The sequence below is a fragment of the Tamandua tetradactyla genome, chromosome 10 (genome assembly GCF_023851605.1).
Source record: "Tamandua tetradactyla isolate mTamTet1 chromosome 10, mTamTet1.pri, whole genome shotgun sequence".
Classification (NCBI taxonomy): Eukaryota; Metazoa; Chordata; class Mammalia; order Pilosa; family Myrmecophagidae; genus Tamandua; species Tamandua tetradactyla.
The window spans coordinates 5,472,635-5,487,386 of record NC_135336.1 but is presented as its reverse complement, the minus strand read 5'-3'; the positions used below and the strand labels follow the sequence as shown (position 1 = coordinate 5,487,386).

Genomic DNA, 14,752 nt, shown 5'->3' with positions numbered 1-14,752 from the left:
GAAATCTGTAAATTGTCTAGCACAGCATCAGGCGTATAGTAAGCACGCAATGAATAATAACTTATTGCAGTTATGAATGGAACTATTTGATTCGTCCCAATCTTCACCTACTTTTGATCATTTCAGTAAACGCACCACCTCGTTGTTGAGGACAAAATTCTTGGTGCCTTTCTTGATTCTTTTCCTGCATCACTTGTCCAATTCTTTACCTCTTAACTGTGTCCTGAATCTCTGGTGCACTGCTCTACATATCCACTACCTCTCTGGGCTAAGTCAATATCATCTCTCCCTGACAGGGACTCCTAACTGACGTCCCTGCCTTTACTGTTAATATCCTACCATCCATTTTCAGCCTCTGCGCTCCCCACTCCCCAACGACAAAAATAAATAATAAATAAATAATTAAGATTATGTGGCTTCTCTGCTTAAAAGCTCCAAATGGCTTTTCATTACACGTAGAACAAAATTCCAACTCTTCCTACCCTACCTTATGAAACCTTACATGACCTGTACTCTCACCTAGGATACTGCCAACAAAACTAGCTTCTTTTCTCTTTTTTGAACACACCAAGCTCATTCCTGCCTTAGGGTCCTTGTACTAGCTGTTCCCTCTACCTGAGACACTCTTCCCTCAGATCCTAACATGGATAACTCCTTTCTTATATCAGTTTAAATGTCACTTCAGAGAGGACTTCCCTGTCCATCCAATCAAAATTAGCACATACCAAATCCCTTATTCTCACAACACCCTATTTTGTTTCCATCCCTGACCCTCACATCCCCACACTTATATGTCAGTTCCACAGGATCATGAATCTGGTCTGTTATATTCACTCTTATACCCCTAGTATCTTAGAACAGAATAGGCACACAACTATTTTTTTGGTAAATGGATGACTAGTTGCTTTGATTGTGACCTCCATATGGCTGCTTCTTTAGGCTTTAGCTCAAATGTCGGCCCTATTAAATGGCCTTCTTAGTCTCCCGCCTCCCAGTTTTCATAGCACTTTTTACATTTGAAATTATTCTATTTCCTCAATATGTATTGTGTATTCTTCCTATTAAAATACACACTTCAAGAAGGATGTGCACTGGTGGCTCAGTGGCAGAATTCTCACCTGCTGTACCGGAGACGCGGGTTCGATCCCCAGAGCCTGCCTGTGCCAAAAAAAAATGGAAAATATACACTCCAAGAAAGCAGGGATCCTCTCTGTTTTGTTCATTGCTGTAACCCTTGTGCCTTGCATTGTGTCAGGCACACAGTGGTGCTCGATGAATAATTATTGCTGTTGGCAGAAAACTAAGACATAGATAAGTGACAAAATTTGCCAAAGGTCAATGAGCTAGTAAATGGTGCAGCCTGAATCCTCAACCAGGTCTGTCTGAATCGAAGTCCCTGTTTTTTGCATCTACACATATGTGGGACTAAGAGGAAGACATGGTTTACTACTTTTAGGAAGATGTCTCTTAGGGAGAGAAGCCACGTAAATGAGGAAGTAAACTACACTTTTTGTCTTATATCCCTTTGTATCCCCCACACCAAGAGAGGCCATAAAGGAACAAAGAAAAGCAGGAAAAGGCCACAAATCATAAATAAGAGGTGATATCTTCTGCTGGGTGGAATAAAAAAAAATCTTCACGAAGACGGTAACACGGCAGGAAAACTAACAGAGTTAAGGAGATAACGCAAGGGGCTTTCATCTCCGACTGCCTGGGTTTAAATGTTGGCTCTTCTCTAATTGTGTGCCCTTAGGGGTGTGTTACTTAAATCTCTCTACAATCCCAGTTTCTTCATCAGTATAACAAATGTTTTTAATTTGATGGACTCTTGGGAAGACTGAAAAAAAATGCACGTATAAGTGCTTTACACAGTGCCCAGCCCATAATAAGCGCTCTATAAATCTAAACTGCCATAATCATTATTACTTATCAAAGCGTGCTGACCTTACCAGCCGCTACTGACAGACCCACGGTTCTGTAGAGCATTAGAAAACTTATTCTCTGGGTGGAAAGACGCGCCACTAGAGAGCAGCCGGGTCTGGCTCCTCATCGAGGACTCCAGGCCTCCCAATTGGTCTCCGTCACTGAAGAGGCGGCGCTCTAGCAACGCCGCCTGCTGCTTCTCGGTGATACAAGCCCCCGCGCATGCGCATTGGGTGTCGAGGCGCGCTGGGAACCCGGGTGTAGGGGCTTTGCGCTCGCAGGTAACAGCGCGCGGCGGTCGGTGGCTGGTGGGCTGGGAGAGGGATGAATGGGTCAAGTTTTAGGCTGGGATTGAGAAGGGTGTATTCGCGCTTCCCAGACGCGAAGCCAGGGTGCGCTTCGGACCCTGTCAGCTGGGGCGTCTCTGTTTCCATAGCTCGGGCTTCCCGTATCAGGGCTCTGGCACGTCCCCGCCGCCTTTTCCCGGCTGTGTTCTAGGCGGCGGCCCGGCCGTTGTCCACACGCCGGCCTCCCCGCCGGAGAAACCTTAACGCCAGCGTCTCCCTGAGGAGTTTTAGGAGAGGTAAAGGCCCCAGGATATGTTTGTTTGTGAATTTCGACTTCCGGAATTTGGAGACCTTGGAAAGGACGTCCTTAGGATATGGCTTTTGACTGCGAGTTTAGACCTCCGGAGTTGCAGAATTAGAAGAGACCTTAGAGAGTATACATCCGTAGGATTTGGCTTTTGATTGCACACTTCAGAGCAGCCTATTTACGTTTTGGGAAGAACTAAGATTTTCCTCCTGTAACCATCCTCTAGTTGTATTCAGAACGATATTAAGCCTTGCCCATTTAGGGAAGACTTGTTTACTCTCCACGCGCCTTTTTGGCTCAGAATCCCAAACTCCTTCACCTGGCCCTTATTTGGTCTCATGTCTAAGGCTCTTTATTATAGTCGGCGTCCCGTTTATTAAAGGTTCATCCAAATTGAATTCCCAAAGTACATCTGTAACAACACGATTCTCAAGTCAGAGAAACATTTAATTGTAATCTAGGGCCGTGCGAACTAATTATGCAGTTTTGGTCAAGTCTTTTAACTTCTCTAAACCTCATTTCCCTCATCTGTAAATGAGATGGAGGTGTTGTGAGGATGAAAACATGAAGTACGCAAAATGTTTAGCATGCTGCCTGGCATATAGTAAGCACTGGATTAGTGTCAGTTTTTAAAAACAGCTTTATTGAGATATAATTCATCTACAGTTCGTCAATTTAAAGGGCACAATTCAAGGGTTTTAAGTATATTCACAGATTTGTGCAACCATTGGCACAGTGAATTTTAGAACGTTTTCATTACATTAAAAGAAACCTCTTCGTCTTTAGTTTTCACATCATGTTTTCCATTATGAGAAAATTCCCCCCCAGGCCTAAGCAACCACCAACCTACTTACTGTTACATAGGTTTCCCTGTTCTGGACATTTCATACAATATGTGTTTTTTGGTGAATGGCTTGTTTTATTTAGCATAATGTATATTTAAGGTTCATCTTGTAACATTCATCACTACTTCATTACTTTTTATGGCTGAATAATATACTGTTGTATGGATATACCACATTTTGTTTATCTATTCATCAGTTGATGGGCTTTTGGGTTGTTTCCATCTTTTGGTGATTGTGAATAATGCTGCTATAAACATTTGTACGTAAGTTTTTGCATGGACAATCAATTATTTTTTTGAACAATTTCCAAAAGATGCATAGTTATAAGGAAAGGCTTTTTTTTTTAAAGATGATGTTACTTAATGGTGAGGAGTATTCAATGAAGAGAGTACTGTGGTCAAGTGATGGTACAATTTGGTAAAATTTTGGAAAGCAATAGAAATATATGTCAGGAGCTTCAAAAATGTCAGTATTACTTCATCTGTCAGATACACATCTGATAATTTTCCTTGGGAAATCATTTATAATGCAGAAGCAGCTATGCAGAAAGATGGTAAACAGCATTATTTATAATTTTGAAAACACTTAAACTTATTAAGGACATTTTTAGTATACACAAAAGTAGAGTATACCCATCACCCAGCGTCAAAAGTGATCAATATTTTGTCTATCTTGTTTTTGTGAAAAATTTTTATACCTGTTAAATGTCTAAAATTAGGTGACTGGTTGAGTAATAGCAAGGAATACACTTTTGCATACTCTTCCTTTAATCGCCAATGAAAGTAACAATACAAGCAAGACAATTTTGTTGTATTGCAAAAATCTTCTTGCCCAAGTAGATTTTAATGAAATCCAATAAAAACTTTATTCTACTTCTGGTTGATGAAATAGTGCTACTTTTCAAACTGGTGTAGTACATTTAAAAACAGTTAAGGGAGGTGTCACCTTCTAAGACATTTATAAATGAGTTTTGTTGTTTCAGATCAGTTTGTGAAGAAACTTTGTTTCCTAGGTATGCAAAGAAGACTTTTTACACAATTGTCCTTAGAGATAGCATGGATCAGTCTGGAGTTCTCCTTTGGGTGAAAGCAGAACCATTTATGGTGGGCGCCTTACAGGTGCCTCCTCCATCCAAGTTCAGCCTTCACTATCTCAGGAAGATATCCAGCTATGTGCGAACCCGGGCCACATGCAGTGCTTTCCCACGGCTCTACTGGTCTACATGGAGGCACATTGCGTGTGGGAAACTGCAGTTGGCTAAGGATCTGGCATGGCTTTACTTTGAAGTATTTGATAGTCTTGTGGAAAGGACACCCGAAGAGCGTCTGGAATGGTCTGAGGTTATGTCCAATTGCATATCTGAGGATGAAGTCGAAAAGCAAAGAAATCAGGTATGGATTTTTGTGTGTGTGAAATTGTTAGGGAAATGAATAATTTCTTTCTTTATCTGTGATCTTTGTACCAGCTGGATAGTTTATTTTAGGCTAATGACCATTGTGATCCCAAAGGTCTATTTGAGTTTTGGCAGTTCTGGTTTGTCAGTATTTAATATATTTAATGAATTGTTTCTTACTCACCCATCCTTATTTTATCCTAAAGCAATAATGTTATGTGAATCCTATAACTGAAAGAGGAGAATAGTTCCATTGATTTAAAAAATATTTTGGTGTGTGTGACTGCTTATGAACCACTGATATGTTAGTCAGGGTGCACATTTTTTTTCACATTTCTTTTTTTTTAATTAATTAAAAAATTTTTAAAAAATATAACAACAAACACAAACATTCTTAACATATGATCATTCCGTTCTACATGTATAATCAGTAATGCACAGTATCATCTCCTAGTTGCATATTCATCATCATAATCATTTCTTAAAACATTTGCATCAATTCAGAAAAAGAAATAAAAAGACAACAGAAAAAATTCATACATACCATACCCCTTACCCCCCCTTTCATTGATCACTAGCATTTCATTCTACTCAATTTATTTTAACATTTGTTCCCCCTATTATTTATTTTTATGCTGTATGTTTTACTCATTTGTTGATAAGGTGGATAAAAGCATCAGACACAAGGTTTTCACAATCACACAGTCACATTGTGAAAGCTATATCATTATACAATCATCTTCAGGAAACATAACTACTGGAACACAGCTCTACATCTTCAGGCAGTTCCCTCCAGCCCCTCCATTACATCTTGACTAACAAGGTGATATCTATGTAATGCGTAAGAATAAGCTCCGGGACAACCTCTTGACTCTTTGGAATCTCCCAGCCATTGACACTTTATTTTGTCTCATTTCATTCTTCCCCCTTTTGGTCGAGAAGGTTTTCTCAATCCCTTGATGCTGAGTCCCAGCTCATTCTAGGATTTCTGTCCCACGTTGCCAGGAAGGTCCACACCCCTGCGAGTCATGTCCTGTGTAGATGGGGTGAGGGCGGTGAGTTTGCTTGTTGTGTTGGCTGGAGAGAGAGGCCACATCTGAGCAAAAACAGGGGTTCTCTTGGGGGTGACTCTTAGTCCTAATTTTAAGTAGGCTTAGTCTGTCTTTTGTGGGGTTAAGTTTCATATGAACAAACCCCAAAATTGAGGACTCAGCCTATTGCTTTGGTTGTCCCCACTGCTTGTGAGAATATCAAGAATTCTCTACTTGGGGAAGTTGAATTTTCCTCCTTTCTCACCATTCTCCCAAGGGGACTTTGCAAATACTTTTTTACTCACTGTTCAGATCACTCTGGGATTTATTGGGGTATCACTCTGGACAAACCTAGAAAATCTTATGCCCTACTCAAGGCTCCCTGTACTTATGGTGTTCAATTAAGCTGTTCACATAAGTTATATTAGGAAATGCACTAGTCAAAATATAAATTTTGTACCAAATAAACATTTTTTTGCTTTAGTCTCACACATAAGTTAAAATTTTAAAATATTAATTACCATCTATTTTCAACACCCTGCAGTAATGACATTCCTTTGTTTTTCCTCATGCAAAAACATTTTTAAATGTGTATATTTAGTCACTATCATTATATACTGTAGGCATTCCTAGATTACACCATCTTGGTCTTTATTGTCTATCTTTCTTTCTGATTTCATTTGTGCCCCCAGCCCTCCTCCCTCTATTAATCTCACATTCAGCTTCATTCAGTGTTCTAACATAATTATATTACAGTTAGGTAGTATTGGGGTGCACATTTTTTAAATGAACATTTGTTATATACTGGGATTCAAAGATGATTAAGCATCTCTTTCTTCACAGAGGAGGCTAATGTGTAAAAATATGCTATTTGGTGTGATATGTGCAAGAATAAAAATATATATAAAATACAAAAAGTAAAGAAAAGAAGGAAATGATTGAATCTGCTAATCAGGAAAGACTCCACAGAGGAGGTATATTAATCAGGGTAGGCTGATTATAATAACAAACAGTCTCAGTGTTTTGGTAGCTTAACGCAAGAACAGTTTATTTCTCGTTCATATTGCAGTTCAACATATGTTCCTCCTTGGAGTCTTTGGGCTGATGTTATTCAAGCGATAACTCAGGGACCCAGGTTCCTTCTCTCTTTTGGAACACTTATATTGGTCAGCTTTGCTGGCATTTTAAAAAAAGCAAGCAGATAAACAAACAAAAACCCTGAAATTTCAGTAGTTTAACAGTAACAAAGATTTATTTCTTGCTCATATTACATATAGGCTACATTTTAGCAGTGGCTCTAATTCAGGCTGTACTTGGCTCTCTCTGTCTTCTGATTGGGAATCCAGGTTGAAGAGACAACCTTGGTCATTCCTATTTTTGTGACAAAAGAAAAGACCAACAGAACAGGAAGAAACTCATGTTGCCTTTTAAATCTTCTGCTTAGATGTGGCCCTTTCATCCATTGGCTAAAGCTTTGTCATGTGGCTAAGCCTAAAGTCAGTGAGATGGGAAGGAAAACTTCCCTCACTGAAGGAGGCAAGTCCCATGGCCATGGTGAGACTATAAGCCTCTGGAGGATGAGAAAGTGAACAATTGCCCTTAATAATACAGTCTATTACACCCATCCCTACTAGGCCTCAGTGTCCTTTAGCTTTTTTTTTTTTGGTGGGGGGTCAAGGGGAGAGTTTAATGGTCCAGGCCCGAAAGTGGTATATATAAATCCACCCACATGGGCCATGGCATCTCAGTGGCAGAGTTCTCACCTGCCATGCCATTGCTTGCCCATGCAAAAAAAAAAATCCACATTCCATTGACTATAACTCAGTCAAACCATATCTAACTGCAGAGAAGGCTGGGAAATATGTTCCAATTATATGCCCAAGGAGAAGAGAAAAAGTGTTTAGTTACCATCCAGCCAGTCTCTGCCACATGGGGTAATACTTAAAGAAGACTTTGGAAATTGAAAGGTTTGACAAGCAGCCAAAAGGGAAAGGGCATTACAGTTACTCATTAATGAAATCTTTATTGTGTGCCTACTATATGCTAGGTTCAGTAATTGGATGTTGTGGATGCAGAGATTACTAAAACCTCTAGAAGTTCCAATTTTTTAGTGTTTACTATGTGCCAGAATCTGTGCTGGTTGCCAGGAGTGTAAAAATGAAAAAGACGAGGACCCCACAGTTACATGAGGAGGTAGTCATATGAAGAAATAATGGTAATTTAACAAGTAATTGTTAAAATAGATATATGTGAAAAATCAAGAAAGTGAGAAAGAGCAAGGTATTTTTAGAGTCTAAAAATAATTGAATTGGGGCAAGAGAGGATATGAGTAGGACATTAGGATAAAAATGTAGGAGAGGTCAAATCTTAATATTGAATGCCATGTTAGGAAATTTGGGCTTTATTTTATAGTTAGGTTTCTTATATGGCTTTGTGAGTTATTCATCAATATAAAACCATAAGTGTATTTGTATTTTAGATAGGGTACTCCGGTGGCTTTCTTGAGATGAACTGTCTGGTTTGGAGGTGGGGAAGTGGTGGGCAGAGTAAAGAGAAGATAGGAACAATAAGTTAACCTAAAAGTTTTGTCTTTGTGGTCTTATTCTCAAGATGTCTTGTTTGGTGGGGTATATTTAAGAGAGTAAATCAATCCTAAATATCTGGGATTTGTGATTTATTGATTGTAAGAAGATGATCAAGAGGGAACTGTGAGAATGCGTTCCAGGCTGCCTTAAGTGATGGGAACAATAGTTATGCCACCAATCCAGATACAGGAATGATCCAGAAGATTAAATTTTGTAGAAACTAGGAAAATAGTTTAATTTTAGACAGGCTAAATCAGAGATTTCAGTAGAACATATAGGTTATAATGAACTATAAACGTTTTTTAGAGTAACAGTGTATGGTTTTGCCTTAGAAATGACTGTTAATAATGGAGTTTTCTCAGAATTAAGGCAGAGAAACTCTTTAGGAGTAGAATTTGGAGAATGGGGTGGAACTACTAATAACTCTAGGTGGTGCTAGAGTTTTTGTGACATGCCAGATTCTAATTTCACATCTTGACTCTATCCAATTACCTCATAAAATAACTAGCAGTATTTCACATTTTGAGCTTTTTTTCTTTTAGGATTGCTTCTTTGTTTCCTTTAAAATTAAACCGCTAAACTTAATAAACTCTTTTATAGACTGGGTACAGTGTGACTGCACCTGTAAATCAGCCATATGTTTTGGCATATGGTACCAATGGTACCCTTTTATAACCATTACTGTAAAAACAATCCCAGCTATTTCAGGACTGAAATTCAGAAACATACTCTTTAAAGATGATATCTGAGGTAAATTTCAATTTTAAAAAATTGTAATTCCACAAACTGCGCTATTGATGCTAATTGGTATGTTGACAGTAAGAAGGTCAACTAACATTGCATGTAATTTTTGAGGGTGCCAGAGGAGAAGCATAGTTCTACCATTTAACAAGCATGAATTTAAGGTACTAACACTGGCTTCCAAACAGATCCAAAGACTATTGCTGGCTAGCTACGAAGAAATTGTCTGGGGAGCTTGTTAAAAATTAAAAATTTAGGAAACTTCTGCTTCCAGGGAGATGGAGTAGATTTTTTTTCCCTGTTCCTCCCACTAAGTACAAAGTAAAATCCCTGAACATTTTACATCAAAGAAATGTAGGAGATACTAAAAGGTGGAAGGAAGAATGAAGACTGACTAGGGACCTCATTGGTGACACAGTGATGAGTTCCTTGGATCTTCTTTTTGCCTAATATAACCCAGACTTGGAGCTGAAAAAGTTAGCAACCTAGAAACACCAATATGCACAGACGAAAAAAAAGCCCCAACAAAAACCTGTTCTCTCTAGCCAAAGAATTAAGAAAGGAGCAGCGTAGCAAGACAGAAACTATTAGAATATAACTCCTCTACTCTAGCCAAACACCACAGAAAAAACTGTGGGCCATCCTCAGTAAAGGCTGAGTGAGGAGCCTGGGCTTCCTTACCTCATGATGTGGTGCCTTAACATCCTCACTGTACTAGTATCAGAGAACAAATAGGGAGCTGGGACTTTTATCCCCAAAAGCCAACAACAAGCCCCTTCCCCACCATCAGCACTGTCAGTGGAGATGATGAGCCTGAACTTCCATCCCTGCCTAATAATAAAGATTTTCTCCCCATCCCCAAGGTGTCAGAGACGAACTGTTGCATCTGTTTCCACCTGGCAGTAATGAGGTTGTGTTCCCACTTTCTTTCCCCTGCAGAGAGGTGTCAGAGAAAGCCTGCTAAAATACAGAGTTTAAAAGCCCAATGTACAGGTTTTAATGGAAAATCACTTATTGTACCAAGAAACCAAAAAGATCTCAGGCTGAATGAAAAAAAAAAAGATCAATATATGTTAACACTGAGATAACAGAGTTGTTAAAATTATCTGATGAAGTTTTTAAAGCAGCTATGATAAAAATGCTTCAACAATTAGGAATATACTTGAAACAAATGAAAGACTAGATAGCATCAACAAAGAAATAGAAAGACTCAGCAAAGAAATAGAGGATCTAAAGAACTAATGGAAATTTTAGAACTGAAAAATACAGTAACTAAAATTAAAAGCTCAATGGATGAGCTCAACAGGAAAATGGAGGATACAGGGGAAAGAATCAATGAACTAGAAGATAGAACAATAAAAATTATCTAATCAACAGAGAAAAAGTAGACTGAAAAAAATGAATATAGCCTGAAGGACTTGTGTGATTATAACAAAAGAACTATATTAATTGTGTCATCAGAGTCCATACCAAGACACATCACACTTCTGAAAATTAAAGACAACTCCTCGAAGCAGTTGGAGAAAAATAACACCTTACCCATGGGGAAAAACTATTCCAATGAAAGCAGATTTCTCATCAGAAATCAGAGAGGCCAGAAGGAAGTGGCTCAATATTTCTTTATTGCTGAAAGAAAAGGACTGTCAACCCAGAATCCTATACCCAGTGAAATTATTGTTCAAAAATGAAGGAGAGAGGGGCCAAGATGGTGGCTTAGTAAGGTGCACGTGTCTTAGTTCCTTCTCCAGAACAACTACTAAATAACCAGAAACAGTGTAGAACAGGTCCCGGAGGCACGACAGAGACCAGACACACAGCGTACCCCAGTCTGGACTGGCTGCACCCGCTGTGAGACTCTGCTGCAGTGAGCTCCCCGAGCAGCGCGCGTTTCCCCGGGCTGCGGTGGCTGGTGGCCAGCGCCCCTCCCTCCCTCCTTGCCGGACTGGCTGGGAGTTTCCGATCAGCGAATTCCCCAAGCCACGGCGACCAGCGACCGACGCCCGTCCCCCACAGGCAGCTACCGGGGAAAGGAAAGAGTCTCCAACAGTAGCGGGGACTGAGTACAACCAAACACCAATAGTGGCGTTAATGGACAAATTCTGACTACTAGAAGTAGGCCCCCAGCTCAGGCGAAACTGATCAAGGTGGAAGTCGCCTATTGGGCTAACTAAAAAGAGGAAAGGGGGCGAAACAGAGCCTTCTGCGGCTGTTTCTACAGAGGCTTGGTTGCCTCTGGGCTCAGCGCCGGGATTACACAAGTTGGAACTGCCCCAAATGTAGAAACAGGCTGCTTTGAGGGCTCTCTACCACCTGACCCTTCCCCAGGGAAGGGGTGAAACGCAACTCAGGCGGAATCCCTCTCTCAAGTAATTCAGATCCCAGGACTTCGCAATTTGAAGCCATTAAAACCAGCCTACAACCTTTCCTCTGTCTCCACCACGCACACAGCAGAGAGAGCTTTCCAAAGTTAAAGGAGCCACAACATCTTTTGCTGGTGGGATCAGCAGACAGACAAGCGCCACATACTGGGCAGGATAAGAAAAACAGAGCCCAGAGACTTTACAGGAAAGTGTTTCAACCTTCTGGGTCTCACACTCAGGGAAATCTGATTAAAGGTCCAGACGCCAGCAAAAAATAACAAATCACACCAGGAAAAATGAAGATATGGCCCAGTCAAAGGAACAAACAAATAGTTCAAATGAGATACAGGAGCTGAGACAACTAATGCTGAATATACGAACAGAAATGGAAAACCTCTTCAAAAACCAAATCAATCAATTGAGGGAGGACATGAAGAAGGCAAGGAATGAACAAAAAGAAGAAATGGAAAGTCTGAAAAACCAAATCACAGAACTTATGGGAATGAAAGATACAGTAGAAGAGATGAAAAAAACAATGGAAACATACAATGGTAGATTTCAAGAGACAGGTTAGAATTAGTGAACTGGAGGATGGAACATCTGAAATCCAAAAAGAAACAGAAACTATAGGGAAAAGAATGGAAAAATTTGAGAAGGGGCTCAGGGAGTTGAATGATAATGTGAAGCGCACAAGTATATGTGTTGTGGGTTCCCGGTAGGAGAAGAGAAGGGAAAAGGAGGAGAAAAACTAATGGAAGAAATTATCACTGAAAATTTCCCAACTCTTATGAAAGACCTAAAATTACAGATCCAAGAAGTGCAGCGCACCCCAAAGAGATTAGACCCAAATAGGCGTTCTCCAAGACACTTACTAGTTAGAATGTCAGAGGTCAAAGAGAAAGAGAGGATCTTGAAAGCAGCAAGAGACAAGCAATCCATCACATACAAGGGAAACCCAATAAGACTATGTGTAGATTTCTCAGCAGAAACCATGGAGGCAAGAAGACAGTGGGATGATATATTTAAATTACTAAAAGAGAAAAACTGCCAACCAAGAATTCTATATCCAGCAAAATCGTCCTTCAAAAATGAGGGAGAAATTAAAACATTTTCAGACAAAAAGTCACTGAGAGAATTTGTGACCAAGAGACCAGCTCTGCAAGAAATACTAAAGGGAGCACTAGAGTCAGAAACGAAAAAACAGAAGAGAGAGGTGTGGAGAAGAGTGTAGAAAGAAGGAAAATTAGATATGATATATATAATACAAAAGGCAAAATGGTAGAGGAAAATATTATCCAAACAGTAATAACACTAAATGTTAATGGACTGAACTCACCAATCAAAAGACATAGACTGGCAGAATGGATTAAAAAACAGGATCCTTCTATATGCTGTCTACAGGAAACACATCTTAGATCCAAAGACAAATATAGGCTGAAAGTGAAAGGTTGGGAAAAGATATTTCATGCAAATAACAGCCAAAAAAGAGCAGGAGTAGCTATACTAATATCCAACAAATTAGACTTCAAATGTAAAACAGTTAAAAGACACAAAGAAGGATGCTATCTACTAATAAAAGGAACAATTCAACAAGAAGACATAACAATCATAAATATTTACGCACTGAATCAGAATGCCCCAAAATACGTGAGGCATACACTGCAAATACTGAAAAGGGAAATAGATACATCTACCATAATAGTTGGAGACTTCAATTCCCCACTCTCATCAATGGACAGAACATCTAGACAGAGGATCAATAGAGAAACAGAGAATTTGAATATTACAATAAATGAGCTAGACTTAACAGACATTTATAGGACATTACATCCCACAACAGCAGGATACACCTTTTTCTCAAGTGCTCATGGATCATTCTCAAAGATAGACCATATGCTGGGTCACAAAGCAAGTCTCAACAAATTTAGAAAGATTGAAATCATACACAACACTTTCTCAGATCATAAAGGAATGAAGTTGGAAATCAATAATAGGCAGAGTGCCAGAAAATTCACAAATACGTGGAGGCTCAACAACACACTCTTAAACAACCAGTGGGTCAAGGAAGAAATTACAAGAGAAATTAGTAAATATCTCGAAGCGAATGAAAATGAAAACACAACGTATCAAAACCTGTGGGACGCAGCAAAGGCAGTGCTAAGAGGGAAATTTATTGCCCTCAATGCCTATATCAAAAAAGAAGAAAGGGCAAAAATTCGGGAATTAACTGTCCACTTGGAAGAACTGGAGAGAGAACAGCAAACTAACCCCAAAGCAAGCAAAAGGAAAAAAATAACAAAGATTAGAGCAGAAATAAATGAAATTGAGAACATGAAAACAATAGAGAAAATCAATAAGACCAGAAGTTGGTTCTATGAGAAAATCAACAAGATTGATGGGCCCTCAGCAAGATTGACAAAAAGAGGAAGAGAGAGGACGCAAATAAATAAGATCAGAAATGAAAGAGGAGACATAACTACTGACCTCACAGAAATAAAGGAGGTAATAACAGGATACTATGAACAACTTTATGCTAATAAATACAACAATGTAGATGAAATGGACAAGTTCCTAGAAAGGCATGAACAACCAACTTTGACTCAAGAAGAAATAGATGACCTCAACAAACCAATCACAAGTAAAGAAATTGAATCAGTCATTCAAAAGCTTCCCAAAAAGAAAAGTCCAGGACCAGACGGCTTCACATGTGAATTCTAGCAAACATTCCAGAAAGAATTAGTACCAATCCTGCTCAAACTCTTCAAAAAAACTGAAGTGGAGGGAAAGCTACCTAATTCATTCTATGAAGACAGCATCACCCTCATACCAAAACCAGGCAAAGATATTACAAAAAAAGAAAACTACAGACCAATCTGTCTAATGAATATAGATGTAAAAATCCTCAACCAAATTCTAGCAAATTGAATCCAGCAACACATTAGAAGAATTATACATCATGACCAAGTAGGATTCATCCCAGATATGCAAGGATGGTTCAACATAAGAAAATCAATTAATGTAATACACCATATCAACAAATCAAAGCAGAAAAATCACATGATTATCTCAATTGATGCAGAGAAGGCATCTGATAAGATTCAACATCCTTTCCTGTTGAAAACACTTCAAAGGATAGGAATACAAGGGAACTTCCTAAAAATGATAAAGGGAATATATGAAAGCCCACAGCTAATATCATTGTCAATGGGCAAAAGTTGAAAACTTTCCCCCTAAGATCAGGAACAAGACAAAGATGTCTATTATCACCACTGTTATTCAA

At 39.2% G+C, this 14,752-nt stretch overlaps 2 protein-coding genes across 6 annotated transcripts in view; one reads left to right on the top strand and one right to left on the bottom strand.

The window, feature by feature from the left end:
- Window positions 1-2,055, bottom strand: part of DNAJB11 (DnaJ heat shock protein family (Hsp40) member B11) — a 45,873-nt gene extending 43,818 nt beyond the window's left edge. Inside the window, exons 1-2 of the mRNA XM_077117829.1 lie at window positions 1,950-2,055; window positions 1,119-1,158 (exon numbers count right to left, since the gene is read on the bottom strand). Of these exons, the coding sequence (XP_076973944.1) occupies window positions 1,119-1,158; window positions 1,950-1,986 (77 nt within the window). The 5' untranslated portion in view covers window positions 1,987-2,055. The remainder of the gene's footprint in view (window positions 1-1,118; window positions 1,159-1,949) is intronic.
- The window catches only part of TBCCD1 (TBCC domain containing 1), a 62,877-nt gene that overhangs the window by 442 nt on the left and 47,683 nt on the right, over window positions 1-14,752 (top strand). For 2 of the 5 annotated variants that reach the window (XM_077117824.1, XM_077117825.1), the window contains exons 1-2: window positions 2,147-2,204; window positions 4,375-4,753. The exons of 1 other annotated variant lie outside the window; for it this stretch is intronic. In XM_077117824.1, the coding sequence (XP_076973939.1) occupies window positions 4,418-4,753 (336 nt within the window). In that variant the 5' untranslated portion in view covers window positions 2,147-2,204; window positions 4,375-4,417. Of the gene's footprint in view, window positions 1-2,146; window positions 2,205-2,224; window positions 2,507-4,344; window positions 4,754-14,752 lie in introns of those variants that run through there. 2 more of the 5 variants (XM_077117826.1, XM_077117827.1) reach the window with 2 other exon arrangements.